At 38.3% G+C, this 20,174-nt stretch overlaps 1 protein-coding gene across 2 annotated transcripts; it reads right to left on the reverse strand.

Moving 5' to 3' along the window:
* Positions 1–2,471: 2,471 nt before the first annotated feature.
* Positions 2,472–20,053, reverse strand: LOC129768867 (uncharacterized). 2 transcript variants are annotated; one of them, XM_055770802.1, is made up of 3 exons: positions 19,469–20,053; positions 19,087–19,415; positions 2,472–3,187 (listed from the first exon to the last, which is right to left on the reverse strand). In XM_055770802.1, the coding sequence occupies exons 2-3, from the start codon at positions 19,229–19,231 to the stop codon at positions 2,823–2,825; spliced, it is 510 nt and encodes a 169-aa protein (XP_055626777.1). In that variant the 5' UTR covers positions 19,232–19,415; positions 19,469–20,053; the 3' UTR covers positions 2,472–2,822. The 2 variants fall into 2 exon arrangements, with proteins under 2 accessions (XP_055626777.1, XP_055626776.1); XM_055770801.1 differs by having other exon boundaries at positions 19,087–20,053.
* Between the last annotated feature and the right edge of the window lie 121 nt (positions 20,054–20,174).

The following is a 20,174-nucleotide window of genomic DNA, read 5'->3' on the forward strand; positions in this document are numbered from 1 at the left end:
AATGAGCGTTAAAAGGGAGCGATGGCAAAAAAATACATTCATTACGATTTGTTCGCTCGTTGGATTCACATGATGGCTAAAAAGGGTCCTTTTCAGGATCACAAAATTATCTTCAATCTAAAGAGTTTATTGTTTTGTTATCACTCGATATTCCCATCTTGTTCGGCTAAACCTTCCTGTTTAGCGATTTGTTGCCACTTGCCACAGCTTTCACAGTTGGAAAATTTCTTCCCATCCAGCTTTGTGACATGTTGTACAGTAAATTACATTCAATGCGACGTGCCGAAGCGCCACTCAGTGTTGCATTGGAGGCGATTTTAACCTGTAATTGAACATTTGCGATGACAGTGGTACAGTGTCGACTTTCAATGTGGGATCATAATTTGGATTTCTATGTTTACAAAAATGTCCAACTAAATAAGTCGCATTACATGTCCGTCCAATTAGCTAAATGTCGAACTAATTGTAAATTACTGTACTTTCAATCTGGAAACAATTTAAGAATTGATGAAAATTGAATAATCAGGAAACTCCCCAACTATCAATAAGCTCAGAATAACTGCCAAATTCACATACTCATCATATCTTGGCAAACAAATTATGAAAAAATCAATTTGTGTTTTATTATTATTTTGGATAATGTTTTAGAAAGCATTGAACTGTATTTCGTAAACTCTTTTTTGGAAGATTTAATGGCCCTGAAAAGCGCCTTGTTTTATGGAATGGTTCCAATTTAGAAAACTTAGTACTCGTGGTTTTGAAAAAAACCATTTCGAACGCCCTCGATGCCGCCTTGTTCTGGATTTGCCACCAAAGCAGTTTGTATAAAGAACAAACTTTTTTCTTCTGCTACCTGATGCCGTTTAGCGATTGCGTTTGCCACTCGCCACTCGCTGCAACTGCCCGCTGTTGTCTTGATCAAGGCGCGTAGAAGTATATCCTAAGGTGGGCCAACTTGCTAAAACCACTCTTCAGCCATCTTGGAAGTCTACTGTGTTTTGTTTGTAAACAAAACACAATACGCTTGTGCCCAAGCTTGCTTGTGATCAGTCTGTCTCTTTCACACTTCAAAGAAAAAATTCCCCTTCTGCTTTCTTCCGTACTGTTTTCATATACCGCTCCCCTAACCAACTTAGTGACGAAACGGCCTCACCTAGTACCATAGACCCGTCTTGGTCTTGATGTCCACCGAACCGAATGTGTTCTGTTCCGAATGCGGGTTTTCTTATTGTCGCGAAGCCAGCTAACTCGATAACATCGGCGGCCGAAACTATATGTCGCCTGCTAGGTGGACTGGTGCACTGGTACTAACGCGCTCGGCCTAGCTACCCTTGCGGGGAACTCCAGATCAACACGGTTCGAGCGGGATTTTGCCTTCCCCTTCACTTTTCCTCCTTTACCATGTCCAGACATGGCTGCTTGGGTTGGTTTGTTGATGTGTTGTGATGCGAACCGATGTGGTGTACGGTTTGAATGAGAATGATCGTTACGGCAGCGGAGCGGGGATTTTTAAGCTGACTGGCTGGCTCAAGAATTACGCATGTGTGAGACTGCGACCAACGTTTCGTTCATTTTTTTCTTTTTCCTTTCCAATCGTGCTTCATTCTATTTCGCTGCTGCTCTGGTTGCCCGTTTTGGTCGGTACGATATGAGGAGCACAAAATGGACCAATCAAAAATGAGCACATAGTGCATTTTGACAATGTTTGATATTTCACAATTATTCAATTATTTATCTCAAGAAAAAGGAAATGTTATTCGTTATGATAGATGCGTAGATATATTTCCTATCAATTGATGCAAAAACCTTTGCGATCGATTGAGAAATGCTCGAGTTATAAGCGTTCCAAATCTTGCATTTTTTTCCTACTTGTTCAGTGCCTAGATTTCCATTTCACCCCCTATATCTTCCGGTTAGACGTAGTCCTACGTCAAAATCAATAAATAAATGCTTAAAAATAATTCAAAATGATTTTCAAATGAAAAATGTTGTGTCATTTTGTATTGAAATTTGTCATTTCGTATTGAAAAATTTATTTGTCCAGCTATAAGCAAAACTCAAGAAATTCTTGTACTACGTTTAGAAGATAATATAAAGTTACAACTAAATTTTATTTGCTTTTATTACAAGAGTTATTGGACGACAACTGTTAGGTGCGCACCTTTGCACCGTACTGCTCTACGGGTAGTAATGATAAAACAGAGCACAGATAATGCAGAGATAAACTACAGCGTCGATACTTTAACAAATTGAATGCAATAATAACGGGACTCGATCGAGAAAAGCGATTGTCAAATAGATCCTGCTCTTTTTGAGAAACAAACGCTACTTTTCTTTAACACAATTGTTCATTCAGTATTTATTAGTAAAAAAGTTCCGGCAGAATATCGCCTCGCCCTACGTGAAAATTACAATAAACTTATCACTTTGAAGTAAACATCCGTGATAACAAGAAATAACAATACAATAAATAATGTTAACAAATGCCTCATTTTTATTTATCTACATATCACAACTGAATAATTAAAAACCGATCCATGTGATTCAAACTAATCCAATCCGTCTTAATTTTTTTTCGCTGGACTGAAAAAGACAATGTGATCGTCTATGCTAATCGTGGGAAAACAAGATGCACACGCTCAACATAGACAACCATTTATGCCAGTTCTACTGGCAAAGTATCAGTAACATGTCAAAACAAAGTTTATTATATCAACATCAGAACGTAATTCTCATCATTCAGCTATCACTGGAATATACACTCCCGAAATCACTCGATGCCCAATCATGAGACGCAGATTCAACACGCGCGCGAGCGCTTTCTACGGAATCCCATAGGTGGTACTGCCAGCGTTCTGCAGCTGGTCGAGAATGGCCTTGTGAAGATCTTCAATCTGCTGGTACAGATACGAGTGCACATCGCCACTGCCCGAGTGGTTGTACGAGTTTCCTCGGTTGTCGAACGAAGCGATGTTTCCGTTCTTATCAATTTCCGCGTAACTCTCGAACTGTGCCCCCGGGAATTTGTTCGGTTCGCGTTCCACCGTTTTGGCGGTAGCCTTGCCGGCTGGATCGAGACACTCGCGTGTCACCTCTATCTGGTTGATGTCGTCCTTGGTGTTGTTCTTGACGATGATACACTTGAACGACTCGGCGGGGCATTTCAGCGTGTCGCAGAAAATGGTTCCTGACGAGAGAAGGGAGTACAAAATAAAACATGAGTTGATCAATGTGTTTACAGAGAATAAAACTAATTTGGAATTTACATTCTTTAAAAAATATACCGGGAATTCGTAATGTTTAATCTTCCCGCAGAACATTTTGAGGTTTTTAAGTAGGACTACGTCTTTCATTTCTATACCGGGGTGTAAAATCAAAGTTTCGAAAACGAAAGCGTTACGCCGGAGACCGAGATTTTGAGCGTTAATAGCTCCTAAACAACTGAACGAAATGGTATGATAAACACTTCATTCGAAAGATAAAATGTCTACTCGTTATATACTTGTTACTTTTTGATCCAAAAACTTGTTTCAATAGTCTTAAAATTGCTTTCAAAACAGGCTATTGAAATCACCAATCGGTATATAAGCGAGCGGCGCTCGGAAATCCACTCAGTTCTAATTGAACAGCGATTGGAGCATGTTGTCGCTGTTGCGGTGAAGCTCTTTATTTATCATGAAAGCGCGGATGAACGGTGTCACCAAGAGCCTGTTTGTGCACCCTAGGCCAGAAGGGAATCTATCAGGAGGAGAGTGATGCCACAAACGGTTCCCTGGGAAGACATCGCTACACACACATACACGCGCGACTATTAACAGGTGGTTATCGAGTTGGCATTAACCACTGGTGGGCTTCCAGTATCGAGGAAAATGTGGAAATATCTAATCGTTACTGAAAATAATCTGCCAGTTCCTTTGGGAATTTTCAAAATATATTCATGTGAAAGAGTTTAATTGAATGTTTTCTATCCATGTAACACTGTGACCAAATACATTTGGTTTTGTGGTTTTTCAATCAATCGCAATTAACAGGATAGCTTCAGAAGATTATTCTTCCCCATCAGTAGGATATTTCCGTATCCAATATTGTATGCGCCCGCAATCGATTATTGCTCAGTCGCCGAAAGTTCCGAGCTCAGAGAGTTCATTCCCCTCTAGTTTGCTTTCCAAATTGCCATCGTAACCACACCTTCTCTCGATTCAATCACACACAAAAAGCATACTTAAGCGATATTCTGGTGGTGAGACACATTCATTTTTCGTGAGGACATCGACAAGACAACATCGTTGCCTAACGTGCTGGAGGAGGTGGACGGCGATGGATCGACACATACACGCGCAGAACTCTTTCCGTTAGGATGCCATTCAGCATCGATAAAGTTCCGGAAAGATCTAATCATTGCTGGAAAATAATCTGCCAGTTCCTTTGGGAATTTTCAAAATATATTCATGTGAAAGAGTTTAATTGAATGTTTTCTTTCCATGTAACACTGTGATCAAATACATTTGGTTTTGTGGTTTTTCAATCAATCGCAATTAACAGGATAGGTTCTGAAGATTATTCTTCCCCATCAGTAGGATATTTCCGTATCCAATATTGGATGCATAAAACCTTGTGCCTCCAACGTAACGCTCTCGTTTTCGAAGTCGCCCAAATATCCATTCATTCAGAATGAATTCAGATTCAACTTCAAACAAATGATCTCTAAATCAACGATAGTCCTACGTCACCCTTGCGGTTATACCATAGATATAACCCACTTCCTGTTTTTTAAAGTTGGTACTACTGTCAGTGGTCTTTATGTCAGTTTTCAGCGCGATCTGTCATTTAGTTTGTTTACAACGTGATTAGAAACAAATAAACATTTTTTAAACGATAGCCACGATTTTTCACGTCAAGGACGACCATCCAAATTGGCCTTTAAGTTTGTGAGAGTCCGTGGATTGAATACCTTTCACGAGACCGTTCGTCATATTTTAGTTGATGTTTTGGCCATGAGAAAAATTGCGGCACGACTAGAGCCAAAGAAGCTCAATTTTCTTCAAAAATTTCATCGCAATCAATTGGCTGAAGACATGCTTGAAGGATCAAATTCTGATCTCACGTATATCCAACGCATAATTACTAGCGTCGAGACATGGGTGTACGAGTATCACATGCAAACGAGTTAACAATTAGTAGCATGGACTGCTTCAAACGAGTCGAAACCGAAAAAAAGTTGATGGGTCTGGGCCTAGGGGCACGGACGGGATCTTGACATAGGACTGTGATTGTAAGTAGTAATTGCATTTGAATTGAGATTTTTCATTGTTCAAAATCCATATTTTTTTCTTTTCTGATACATCAAATGGAAGCCCTGAAAAAGAACCGTTTCCTGTATGAACTTGTATCATTTAACGGGTTAGATGAGATAACGTGGAATCTGGAATCACTTTATGTTCAAAAATGTACACAAAAATATCGTTAAAGCCATTAATACCCTTTTCTTCTATTATGCAGAAGAAGACAAAGAGTCATCAAGTATTATTTTTAAACAGAAGTCTAAATAGTTAAGATCTACATAAATATAAGCTTAAGTCAAATAAATCTATGACTACAGAAAAAATATTATAGATAGAAATAGCATTTTCTCCTTCGTCGCCACGTCGTCCGGAACATTGTTTGGTGATGCTCGGTGATGTATATTGAGTATTCTATGGCCATGAGCAGAGATGCCAAGCTTCCAGTTTTCCTGTATATTTCCAGTTTTTTTGAGCATGCCAACGAAACAGCCAAAGGCCAAAAATCTGACTGAGAAACGTTTTACGAGACTGTGGTTGCCTGTTTCAATAGAGACGGAATACCATACAAGCAGGATATTCTTGTAGGAGATTCTGCCGAAAGGGCTAATAACATGACCGGTACCGAGAAGTCATAAAGAGCGTATCTAGAAAAGACTGCCCAAGTTCGTTCACACTAAAATGTGTTTGTCATAGTATGGTTCTGTGTGCAATATATGCATGTAAACACATGCCTGAGAGAATTGAGCAGCTGTGTAAGGATAACTACTCCTATCTTAGCTGTAGTCCTTTACGATACAGTAAGTTTGCTGAAATTCAAACTCTCTTAAAGTTGAAACCGTTGAAAATGCTGCATCCGTCAGCCACGCGGTGGACTTCATTAGAAAATTTTTTAATATACGTATATTGGAACGTTACGAACCGCTCCAAATTTATTTTGGATTTATTTTGAATGGAGATAAAGTAGAGAAGATCCGAGTAAAATCGATCTATGACGGTTTAAATAAACCTACGACAATCATTTATTCAACTTTCTCATCTCATACTTTAAGCATGGTGAACAATATTACCAGAATATTTCAAAGCGGAAGTTCGGAGCTATTTACTTTGCATTCGAGCATTTCATGATTGTTCAGGACACTTTTGGATAACTTTTTTGAGACAGATATGAAAAATATAATTAATCTGAACAGCGTGCAGTTCGATCAGGAAAATTATGTCAGTTTGGATAACGTTTATGTAAGTGCCGCGATTGAATTGTTGATCAATGAATATTTAGTCGCATGTAAAATCTTGCATTTAATTTCGATGATCATTTGAATATCAACAAGTCTTCCGAATATTTACGGTCGAAATCGAAAAATTCAGGATATTGATAACGAGTTTGGGGAGATCCGAAACCTGGATTTTACTGACTTCACTGTAAACGAACGCAAGGATGCTTCTTTCTTTGTATTAAGTATAAATTTTGTTTATTCCAAGTTGAAAAATATTATTCCAATATTTCTGTTTTTGCCGCATTACTCAGCAAGCGTTGAACGATTGTTTTCAGAATACAGTTCGAACAAAACAAAACTATGAAATAGAACAGTAACAAAAACTATGAGCGGAATTCTAGCTTCTAAAAATTATGAAGACATGCATAAAGAACAGTCAGGGTTAGTAAGAATCACACAGAATGTAAAACGAAAGTATAATGTAAATAATGGTCATAAACAGATTAAGGAAATTTATAAATGCTACGGTACTTACGTATTAACGCCAACGAAGCGCAATTGTTTACGAGTTTATTTTTGCTATAAAATTTATTCTGAGGGTAAAGTAATAGGGCGGCGAAGCTCCCATTTTACGAGGAGAAGGAACAGAGACGGCCCCAATTCATCGAGGTGACGCAATCCGAGTCGACCGCCGACTCGCTGTCAAAAGCGGCGGCTTCCCGCAAGCAAATCTGTTTCCCCAAATTGTGAACAATAAATTTCACTAATCCCATTGGTTCGAATTCTTCTGAATCTATAAACATGGCATATGACCTCACAAGACACATTGACTGGAAAAAATATGCGGACGCAATTGCTCTAGCCATCAATTCCAGAGATGGTTTGCCTCCATTGGAGGAGTATAACTTCCTTTCTCGTTTGATATATGACAGCGCGGTTCGCGCTCAAACGAAACCCATCCCAGGCTCCACTTTTCGTCAAAGGCCTCCCAATCCATGGTGGGATAGCCAATGTTCCAAGCTTTATCAGGATAAATCGAACGCATTTAAAGCTTTTCGGAAACGTGGAACCATTGAGAATTTTCAAACGTATTTGCACCTTGAAAATCAGTTCAAAAATTTGATCAAAGGGAAAAAACGTGCTTATTGGCGAAATTTCGTGGGAGGTTTGTCACGAGAAACGTCAATGAAAAAATTATGGAAAGTGGCTCGAAACATGAGAAATCGCTCTTCAACGAATGAAAGCGAAGAATATTCACATCGATGGATTTTTAATTTTGCACGGAAGGTTTGTCCCGATTCCGCTCCCGTGCAGAAAATTGTTCGAGATATACCACAAGATAGGTGCGATCTTGATTCTGAGTTTTCGATGGTAGAATTCTCTCTTGCTCTCCTTTCATGTAACAATTCTGCTCCAGGAACGGATAGAATTAAGTTCAACTTGTTAAAAAACCTCCCTGATGTGGCGAAACATCGCTTGTTGAATTTATTCAATCGGTTTCTGGAGCATAATATTGTTCCAGATGATTGGAGACAAGTGCGAATTATAGCTATTCAAAAACCCGGAAAACCCGCGTCCGACTTCAATTCGTACCGCCCAATAGCAATGCTGTCTTGTATACGGAAATTGTTGGAGAAAATGATCTTGTTTCGCCTTGATCATTGGGTTGAAACGAATGGCTTACTCTCAGATACACAATATGGGTTCCGCAGGGGCAAGGGGACGAATGATTGTCTTGCGTTGCTTTCTTCAGAAATTCAAATGGCTTACGCCGAAAAAAAACAAATGGCTTCAGTATTCTTGGACATAAAGGGGGCCTTTGATTCTGTTTCAATAGAGGTTTTGTCAGACAAATTACACTCTCGGGGTCTGCCGCCTCTGTTGAATAATATGTTATATAACTTGCTTTGTGAGAAACAGTTGAATTTTTCTCACGGGGATTCGACAGTAAATCGGGTCTCCTACATGGGCCTCCCCCAGGGCTCATGTTTAAGCCCCCTTTTGTACAACTTCTATGTAAGCGACATCGACAATTGTCTTACACAAAATTGCAGCCTAAGACAACTTGCAGATGACGGAGTGGTGTCTATCGTAGGATCAAACGAATCCGACCTGCAAGGACCCTTACAAGATACTTTGAACAATTTTTCAACCTGGGCCATTGGGCTAGGGATCGAATTCTCCACGGAGAAAACAGAGATGGTGGTTTTTTCTAGGAAGCATAGACCAGCAAAACCAAAGCTTCAACTTTTGGGTAAACCGATCACTCATGCTATGTCATTCAAGTATCTTGGGGTCTGGTTCGACTCCAAATGTACTTGGGGGGCCCATATTAGGTATCTGAGTAAAAAATGCCAACAAAGAATAAACTTTCTCCGTACAATTACCGGCACATGGTGGGGAGCCCATCCCGAAGATCTTATAATGTTGTATCGAACAACTATTCTCTCAGTGATGGAGTATGGCAGTTTCTGTTTTCATTCAGCTGCCAAAACACATCTCATTAAACTCGAGCGAATTCAGTATCTTTGTCTCCGTATTGCGTTGGGATGTATGCCCTCAACGCATACCATGAGTCTCGAGGTTTTGGCAGGCGTACTCCCACTAAAAGATCGCTTCAATTTATTATCTCTTCGGTTCCTCATCCGGTGTAAGGTTATGAACCCATTGGTGATCGGAAATTTTGAGCAGCTTATCGAGCTAAATTTTCATTCAGGATTCATGAGCTCATATCATGAATTCATCTCCATGCAGGTTGATCCTTCTTCGTATACTCCCAACCGTGTTTGTTTTCCTGACTACATCAATTCCTCTGTACATTTTGATCTGTTCATGAAGGAGAAAATCCATGGAATTCCAGATTATCATCGATCGGGGATCATTCCTACGATCTACAATGCAAAGTATGGGCGTGTCAATTGTGATAATATGTACTTTACTGATGGGTCCTCTATGAATGAGTCCACAGGATTTGGAGTGTTCAACGAAATTTTTAGCACCTCCCACAGTCTTCAGAATCCTTGCTCTGTGTATATTGCTGAATTGGCAGCAATACATTGGGCGCTGGACAGCGTCGCCTCACGACCTGTTGAACACTATTACATTGTAACGGATAGTCTTAGCTCTGTCGAAGCTATCCGTTCAGTGAGGCCGGAAAAGCACTCGCCGTACTTCCTTGAGAGAATACGAGAAATTTTGAGTGCTTTATCCAGACGCTGTTATGTCATTACCTTTGTCTGGGTCCCTTCACATTGCTCAATTCCGGGTAACGAGAGGGCTGACTCATTGGCAAAGGTAGGTGCAATTGAAGGCGATATTTATCAGCGTCAAATCGCCTTCAATGAATTTTATTCTTTAGTCCGTAAAAATACCATCGCTAACTGGCAACGTAAATGGAACGAAGATGAATTGGGCCGGTGGTTTCACTCGATTATCCCTAAGGTTAGCCTCAAACCATGGTTCAAAAGTCTGGACTTAAGTCGGGACTTTATTCGCACCTTCTCTCGACTCATGTCCAATCACTGTTCGTTAGACGCGCTACTCTTTCGTTTTAATCTTGCCGATGGCAATATCTGTGCTTGTGGCCAAGGTTACCACGACATCGAACACGTTGTTTGGTCGTGCGAGGAGTATCTTGTTGCCAGATCAAATTTAGAAAACTCTCTTCGGGCTAGAGGAAGGCAGCCCAATGTGCCGGTGAGAGATGTGTTAGCTGGTTTAGACCTTGATTACATGTCCCAAATATATGTCTTCCTAAAAGCTATCAATCTTCGTGTGTGATTGTCCTTATATCCTTATATTCTCCTTTTCCTTTCCCTTCGCGAGAAATCAAATCCCTTCTTACTAACAATAGAATAAGGTGAAATGTAAATACATGTTAGATATAAGATAGGCATAAGAATTGAGTATGATGAATGTGAGTGCGAATGTGAGTGTGAACATTGTCAACATATCCTTATATCCCATCCTTTTCCTGAAACAAAATGTCACCCTTCTAAACTCGAGCAAGCCGCGAGTAATCGGTTCTCTACTTCATTAACATTAGAATTAATAAAAAATGTTTATATATACTTGTAACTATACAAATAGGAGTTTGGCTCCTTTAAACTTATGTAACTGAGCCTGTAAAAATAAACGATTTAATAAAAAAAAAAAAAAAAATTTCACTAAGAAAAAAATAAATTCATATTGAAAACAACGCTCCGATGGCAGTAATACGTTAGTAACTGTCTATTCACTGGATACTTCAACTAGAGCACTGACTGGCATCGTCTAAATCAGCCTTAAGTATAAACCCAAATGAATCCAACTAAGGTGAGATGTGGCATTTCTTATTTCATGTAATTTTAACTAATTACTGGCAGGCTTTTTCTTTCAAACGAAAGCATATGCTGTTATTTTTATTGTTAAATGTGGAGAAATGTCAATACCTAAAAATTAGTCTCCACAATTATCTATTTCCCGAAAAAATCGAACATTTTCCAAAACCTGCAAAGTACCAGAGTACTGCGAAAAAACAATGGCATAGAGGGTTGAGATGTCTGGCAGAATAATATTCACACCAACAATCTCATTAGAATCCTCGTTACACGTACTGATCATTTCCTCCAGCTCCTCCATAAAACAAATTCAACGGGCCGCTATCACCTAAAGTTATTACGGACAAAAAATCATACAGATTTTCAATAATATTTGCTAAATTAATCGATATTTGCAAACATTCACAATTGAAAGAGCAATAATAAATGAAAAACATTCCGTCTTCTAAAGTAAACAAATCAAAATGCGCAGCGAAGGTTAGATGTGTTGGTGTTGATTGAGCAAAAAAAATCGTTATGGCCAATGTTTGATTTTTCGAACACTCAATTTCCCCGGCTGTTATTTTCCTATAGGGGGCTCAAGCGAATGATTTTCGTTCTATATCTCAATGTATGTCCTTTTGTTTTGTTTTTTTTAATGGGTTTTTCAATTGAAATTGAAAACACCTTCCAAACATACTTGCTATAAATCGAATTTATTATCCACTCAAAAATTACTCAAAATGGAATGAAATCGATATAAGTGGTAACTAATAAATTAAGCCGTGCAAACACATTACCATATGGTTCCATTCCAAAGACATGAAAAATTATCAAAGTCGCTGTTCGATTTTTCGAACGCTTGGCCTAAAATGGGTTAAGATCGCGACTACGCAACCTATCATAATTTGATATGCGTGAGTATACCCTTTCGATCTACTAAATCAGCAACCAGTTAAATTTATTGATTGCATTTTTTACATAACCTAACAACATCCTGGACCACAATTACATAAATTGTTACTGGCAAGACCTACACGACAAAAAACGTGTTCCATTCAATTGTTGCCGAATTGATTGGGCAACATACAATACAATAACTCATAAAGCGCTATTATCGGTTAATGAAGAATAATTCACTATACGCATCATCTCACATTGTAACCTAACGCTCGAATTTAGGCAAAAAGATTCGGGGAGGAAAGCGAGTGGTTAGTGCAATCGAAAGAAACATAAATACCAATTTTAATCGTCAAATTGTTAACTTTTTTTGACGTGGGACTACGTCTAACCGGAGTATATGGGGTGTAAAATTAAAACCTAAACACAGAACATGCAGGAAAAATTGAAAGATTCCTAATGCTTATAACTCGAACATTTCTTACTGGATCAGAAAGATGTTTGCACCAATTGATAGGGAATATTTCTACGTATTTATCGCAATTAATAAAATGTTATTTTTCATTAGTTAAACAATTGAATAACTGTAAAATGTTAATCGTTATCTAATCGTCCTAACTACTTCGTTTTGATTGGCCCGATTCACAGTTTCCCCAACACAGCCATCATAACTAATCAGTCTTGGGAAAATCAGCATCTCAAATACATGGAAGTATGGGGAGTTGGAGAAATCGGCATTGCAAATACATGAAAGTCGGGGGTATTTTTGTTCCGACTGAAATGTGTTTTCCTAACACAAGCTTGGAATCCGTGCGTGGGGAAATTGACATTGCAAATATATGTAAGTCGGGTGCATTTTTTCCGAATTAAATGTATTCCCTAACACAGACATCAAATCCATGGAGCGCGGGAAAATTGGCATTCAAAATTCATGCAAGTCGGAGGCATTTTTGTTCCGACTGAAATGTGTTCCCTAACATAGATTTCAAATCCATGGAGCGTGGGAAATTGGCATTGCAATTTCATGCAAGTCGGGGGTATTTTTGTTCCGACTGAAATGTATTTCATTAAGGTGAAGGTGGAAGCCAGCCACAAATGGCTCATTTCTTTCATCTCCCTCCCTCACCCCTCGCCCACAAATCAATAATTTTACGAAACAGTGTGAAGAAAATGATCGTTTTCGCACACTTCCCATCCAGTAATATCAACCCAACTCTAATCGATTACTCACAAGATATTAAATTTTCATCTGCTGTCGCACTGTACAGTGAAAAACGTCGGAAAACTCGAGCTAGTGCTTCTTCTTCTTCTTCAATGGCACTAACGTTCCTAGAGGAACTTCGCCGTCTCAACGTAGTATTACTTGCGTCATTTTTATTAGTACTTAGTTGAGATTTCTATGCCAAATAACACGCCTTGAATGCATTCTGGGTGGCAAGCTCTAGAATACGCGTGATCACAGTGCAAGTCGGAGGGAATTTCTTTGACGAAAAATTCCCCCGACCAGAACGGGAATCGAACCCGAACACCCGGCATGTTAGTTATGACGCTAACCACTCGGCCAAAGGAGCACTCGAGCTAGTGCTCTGATAGTTAAATTTTCATTATACAATCTTCGGCAATGGTTTTGTTTGTATTAGTGAAAGCATCGTTACTTTTTCGACACTGATGCCAGACATCATCGAAACAGCTATAAAAACCACTCAATAAAATGTTATTCTTGAGTCATAGTGTTTCATGTAATGAAAATCAATAGAAGAACATTGTGTTGATATCAATAACATTATTATTTTTACGTTTAATGGGTCTATAATGTAAGTTTTAGCAACGTTAACATTGAGTAAGAAAATTGTATTGCAGAGCTCGGAACACTGTCACGGCTGCCTATGCTTTCAAAAACAGTAAACGGAAAAGTATTACATTCAATCAAAATGCTTCGGCCAACGAAGAGAAGGGTTAAGGCTCTCCAACGTAAATATGTGAAAACAATACGATCAACGAAGGAAAATATCAAGGAATTATCAACATCGAGTTACTATGCGGAAGAACTTGTTAATACCAAAAGAGTCCCAATTCGCATGTGTTATAAATTTGCTCATGTTACGCTCGCGTATAATCAGAATTTTCATATGCAAATGCACCTTCTATATATATTTATATTTGCAATTGTTCATCGGAACATGTCGTTCATACATTTTACTTTAGTATTGAATTGTTATTTTTTTCAAATGTATTCAAAGACTCGTGTCAGTGAAGCGCCACACAGTCTGATAAGTGAATTGATCTATTTACGTGTGCTTTGCTCTTCTCTCACAAACACTATTACCCCATTTTTACACGAGGGTTTACCTATACTACTACAATGGCTAGCTTCCACCTTCACCTTAACACAGACCTTAAATCCAAGGAGCGTGGAGAAATTGGCATTGCAAACACATGCAAGTCGGAGGCATTTTTGTTCCGGCTGAAATGTGTTTCCCCAACACAGATTTCAGAACCAAGGTGTCTGAGGAAATTGACATTGAAAATTCATGCAGGTCGAGGGTATTTTTGTACCGACTGAAATGTGTTTAACTAATACAGACTTCTAAACCTAGGTGTCTGGGGAAATCGGCATTGTAAATACGTGCAATTCCCACGTCAACCTTGCGGTTATATCGTAGATATAACCCACCCATTTTTTTACTTTATTCACTGCTCATGTTCTAAGCATAGAAAATGCTGAATAAATTTTCTGTCTAATGGTATATAACACAACATATGTCGCAATAACGATTTTGAGTAAAACGCGTTTGAAAACTCTTAATGAATCGTTACATTTTTCGTAGAGTAACCCCCCCTATATAGAAATCAAAGACATAGTCCTATATCAAAAACACGTAATCGTCGATCAAAAGGGAATTAATGCTGACTATTTTCTTGGAAATTCGTGGTGTTGTCCATTCGGAATACGTTCCGGAGGGAAAAACAGAATATTACCTGGGCGTTATGAAGCGTTTGAGAGAAACAATCTCAAACGCTGCGTGAACTGAAGGCAATTCCTCAATACAGCGTGTTTTGTGCATTAAAAAAATAAGTAATAATTTCATGTCCACTTTCACCATTTAAAAAAATAAATTGCGTGCTCGTCTAATAGACTCAATTGCTTCACGCCACCGTTGATCTCTACACTGTATATTCGTCATCGCCAATTTATTGAGTGATTGGTTTTTCTTCTATTGCAAACTTTACAAACGCTCGGCTCTAGTCTTGAAGAAGAACCAATTTTAAAAACACCTCAATGAATAGTTCTGAGTTTGAATCCACGAACTTTCGCTTTTTAAGAAAACATGAATCTTTGAAAGTAAGTTCATATGAAAAAAATTAATTTTTGGCGGGACGAAGTTTACCGGGTGTGCTGGTAACTGAAAAATTCAAAAATTTGTATGGAAGAATCGTAAATGTTCACCGTAGTGTCATGATCGAATCGTGTTAATCATTTGGGTGAAAACAAAGACTAAAATTGGTTTGTCCAAAAAACGACCGCATTGTTGATGTAGGATTACGAAGCTTTTTCACTTGCATTGTGTTTTATTGCATTTAATAGGCATTATTACGGATATTTTTCTGAATAAAACAAACTTTTGGGACACAACGGAAGCCAACGTCAATCGTAAATGTTCCAACACAAACACAAGAAACTCGGGATAATCCGATGTCGAAAAATGTACACAAAAATTATGTTTAGCGCTCTGTATGTTTAACAAAATAAAAATAACGATTTTTCGCAGCAACGGCAACTATTTATAACATTAGTTGCACGCTTTTTATTCTTTTTAGATGGTTATGATGATGCGTGATTCACGATGGTGTTGGAGTCCTTTTATCCTTGGTTGCATTATAGAAGCTTCAAACTAAATGTCCATTAACATTTGCATGTAACCGAAAACATAAGAAATGTTTATCGAGACCCAAAACATAAAGTAACTTATTTGAAATTAATTAGGTTCATTCATTACAATGCATCGCGTTTTTTCAAAACCTTTTTTCATGGCACATTTATTTCAGGATTTATACAACTGATTCGGCTGAAATTTGGTTTGATAATTTGTTCAGCTTACAAAAATGTATTTCCTATCACGTAGCGTAGCGGATTTTCGATATTAAAATTTTTTGATTGTATATAAGCTTTTTGATTTTTCTACAAATTTTCACGATTTTTGCTAAAAAAAAACATGGCCGTCACTATGGTAATTTTTTGAATAACAGAGAATACATTTTTTCGTATTCCTTCGCCAAATTTCACCTCAATCGCATATAAGTCTCTAGAAAAATGTTCCGTTACGATATATCTAGGAGAACGCTTTGTACATATTATCTACCATGCAAGGCGATAAAGGGAATCCGATTGGCTTGAAGTTCGATCGAATTTCACGATTCGATCGAAATCTACTTTTGCATTCTTAAATCCGTTCGACTCAAATTCAATCATTCCATGCAAATGCGGCAACCTTGCCTTGTCGCAAAACAAACGTCAAAATAATTCATCCATATTCGTGATGCAATTCACTCTCTATCAAATAAGACCCGGAAGCAATTTTGAATTGTGAAATTGTGAATTGAATGAAAGTTATTACTCGATGTCGTTTGAACACATAGTCCTGATCCTAACTTAACAGTTTTTCTCATAAATTTCCTTGCGTTTCCACCAAAACTTTATCCATAATATAAAATCATCATCAGACACAATTTTCATCCACTTGCCGAGATTGTGTTCCTTTTTTACGTAGAACACATATTTGTTACGGTAGAGCTAATTTTCATTTATAATTATTTATAATTTAATAATAATATAATATTTCACCCGAAAATGAAAACCCATTTTTGCTTTTCGGAAATGGAACACGAAGCTCAACGTCTACTATGAAGAATTGCTTGGCAAGGTTGCAACATTTGCACAACTCAATTGGACTTGAGTCGAAAGGAATACAGAATGCGAAATTGCGATCCGTTCAGGTAATTCAGACTCTATCGAATTTCCGAATAGCCGACCAACCAAACTAAAAATGTGTGTATGGGGTAATCCTCGCTTCTTCCATTCAACCGAATACATCTAGCAATATTTTGGACCGAATTCTACCAGACCAGACATTTTTTGTTTGAACACACACCCTGTAATGAAATTGTCAAGACACTGTCATTGCGTTTTGGCCTGGCAATAGCAAGGTTGTGTCGGCTTTGCTCATGCTAGCGTCTCGCACGTGAATGTATTCTGCCTCGTCAAAGAAACCATTCCGACTTGCACCATAGTCACACATATTCTAGAGCTTGTTGCTCAAAATGCATTCATGACGTATTGCTTGGCATAAAAATCTCAAGTAAGTACTAATAAGAATGACGCAAGCAATACTACGTTGAGACGGCGAAGTTCCTCTAGGAACGTTAGTGCCATTGAAGAAGAACATATCGTGTTACCCGTGTGTGTGTCAACGATGAATTGCAGATTATTGTTTTTTTCTTCATATCACAATTTCTCGCGTCATTGTGCAGTCGTCTATGCTTGTGCATTGTATCTACACACGTGCTCTTTTACCAGGAATGATGACAATAGCGTGATTGTATTTTTTGTAATCCGAGCAAAGTGTGATTTGAAAAATTTCAATGATTCATTGTGCTTCCAGCTCACCGGCGTAGCGCCTGGCTTCAGGCGAATTGAGGTTCATTGCGCATGTGTGGGTGAAAATTCAATGAAGCGAACGTAGCGCCATCTGTCAAGTAATTCGAATGTGTGCTGCCGGCGCCAGGCGAATAAATTTTTACGAGATTTGCGGACGGTAAAGTGTTTAGAAAACAAAAATATTAAAAAATATTCAGATTTTGTTCTGTATAGGATCACCCTAATCGGTATTAAATATAAAGTAATCGGAACCATATTAGCACCATATGTAGCTTACGACCTATTCTCATGTCTACCAAGTCTTCTGTGCATAATTTCATCAAAATCGGTTGAGCCGGTTCGGAGGAGTTCGACCACAAACACCGTCACACGAGATTTTTTTTATATACAAAAGAAGAAAATATTGCAATAGATTTATAGGGAGATATCACATCGATTGGTTCAAAAATATCATGAATTCATCATGAAATGTCTGAGTAAAAAGCGCTCAAAATTGGACAATTTTCAATGTATAGTTTATTTTGTGCTCTCTATGCGCTTCCTATGTGCTGAAAACGTAATCCTAAATCAAAACGTAGATATTTTCAGTTCTCAAAACAAGAACTTTTGAAGCATTATAGATTCTACGATAGAATGATCCCACTTTTGAAATTCACATTCACTGTGCTTTAATAAGAAGAAGATAAACAGTGTTATTTATTTATTGTAACATTAACCGATAAAGTAGAATTTTGCATCTTTTATGATATAATAGGTGAGATGGGAAAAATATCACTGACATCAAGCTATAGCTGATATTGAAACGTTATTTAAAAAAACTGCAAACTCTGAACAAAACCAAAATAATCTGTAATTTGTACCTACAGATTCTTAGTTCTGGAAAAATCCGTTGAAATTCGGATTATTCTGTAGATGTGGTTACCCTATTTCTACCTCGTCAGTTCCCAATAAAAATAGGATGTTTGTTATCGTCGACATCTTTTTTGGAACGGATGCTCTACGATCACAACTTAGTGTGGCTCCTGAAAACACCTTGAAAATATTAAGTCCTCTCCCGGATCGGATATCCATTGGCGATATATAGGTGAACCGAAAGTGCGACAAGATGAAGAACTGGAGCCTCTCGACATATTATCATCTGAGACGCTGGAACCTCAATCTTGCGATCAACCCGCCGAACTCAGACTAGTATTTGAACATGTTAGAGTTTTTTTTCTCCACAATTTAATGAGTCGAATTCAAGTGGAACGGATTTTAAATGGACGAAGCCCAGGCTGACACTTCAAGGGCATAGACGACTGTTTTGAGGGAACTCTTCCCCGAGTTCCTTCATTTAGTTTAGTTTCAGTTTCTTCATCTCAATAAGGGGCATGTGGTCAGTTGCTCAACAATCAAGTAGCAATTTGCTACTTTTTGGTTTTGGTGGTTTTTCCAATGGTTTCAAAGTCAATCTTCGACGGGTTCCAAAAATTCTGAAAGGTAATAACTGAACAAATGGAATAGGTCATGACAAACCTCAAACATTATATTATTTGAGTGGAGAATCACCGAATAGTAATTTCCAAGCTGTGCAAATAATCCAAACTATAAGGAATGTTTCAATATTTTTGATTCGTGAAATAGCTTATACTATATTTTAAAAATAAGTAGTTCTAATACATAACATAATACAAAACATAAACAATTCTGCAGAACATATCAACTCGATCTTAAGTAATTGTAAATAATCCACTCACCATTTTCAATCCTCGCATTGGACTCTCCAGTTAGAGTAAGAAAAGAGTTGAGTTGTCTTTTTTCACGAATTGCAGCTCCCTGGACACCACACATTCCAAGAAGGACGAACAACCCCAAATATAACACCACTTGTTTCGTATTCATTTTAAATCCTCAGTGTTTCACTTTTTTTCTTGTTTTAATATACGAACTAAAACTATATCGGGAACTTCGGAAGCTCGGGAATCTATCCGATCACCACCGATCGCCAAACACAAACCAACTGAACACACCTCATCGATTGTAGGGCCTATTTAAACGGACCGGACCGCCCTTTCGACAGCTACTGCTACTGAACACCTGTTAATTAGCAATTTTGCATCCCAAATCACTTCAACTAACCTGTGGGAAAATGCGAGCGCTTCTATCGTTGTTATCGTCAGGGGGTGTTTGGAGGTTATGACAATACAGTTATCGAGTGCGTAGAATCTTTTTTCGTGTAGACGATCTGGACTCAGCTCGGCATCAGCTGGAATAACACGTATCGGTTTGGAAGTTAAAATGCGAACCGTTTATTTCAACGCAATTACAGACTGTACAATGTTGAACGTGAATATACGTATGTAAATAATGGAAATCGTTTTTCCGTGTATATCCGTCGTCTGTGAAATGCAAGCTGAATCAGTGTGTATTTTCTTCTTCCATTCGGGGAGATTTTTTCCACGTAGAGTTCCACTATTGTTGTTGAACGATGAATCAAGCTCTCGGTTTAACTATTTCCCACTTGCTGAGTGCGTCAACTCAATACGTTGGACCGGATATTACGGGTGCACTAAATCATCCAAATAATTACGCACTAGATCAACCAGATCGCCCGTGTCGATATCCCGGATTTTGAGATAGCGGCATCATCACAGCGATAAATAATGGTTCCAAATGATCACTACCGGTGAGAGACTGTCGATCTAGCACTAATTTGCGGCCGCCGCTTAGAACAATGCGTACTGAAATCACGAAGCGGAGGTTCCCTCCGTTCTGAACACCATCAAACGGAAGAGAGGGTGATAAGAAGTGTGTTGATTGATAGCCACCAGAATGGGATCATCAT

The sequence above is a fragment of the Toxorhynchites rutilus genome, chromosome 2, assembly GCF_029784135.1.
Source record: "Toxorhynchites rutilus septentrionalis strain SRP chromosome 2, ASM2978413v1, whole genome shotgun sequence".
In the NCBI taxonomy this organism is placed as follows: Eukaryota; Metazoa; Arthropoda; class Insecta; order Diptera; family Culicidae; genus Toxorhynchites; species Toxorhynchites rutilus.

Coding starts and splice junctions, on each gene's coding strand:
- LOC129768867 (XM_055770802.1), bottom strand. CDS start 19,231: ATGAATACGAAACAAGTGGTGTTATATTTGGGGTTGTTCGTCCTTCTT. Junction 3,188..19,086: donor CAATGCGAGGATTGAAAATG/GTGAGTGGATTA, acceptor TTCTCTCGTCAG/GAACCATTTTCTGCGACACG.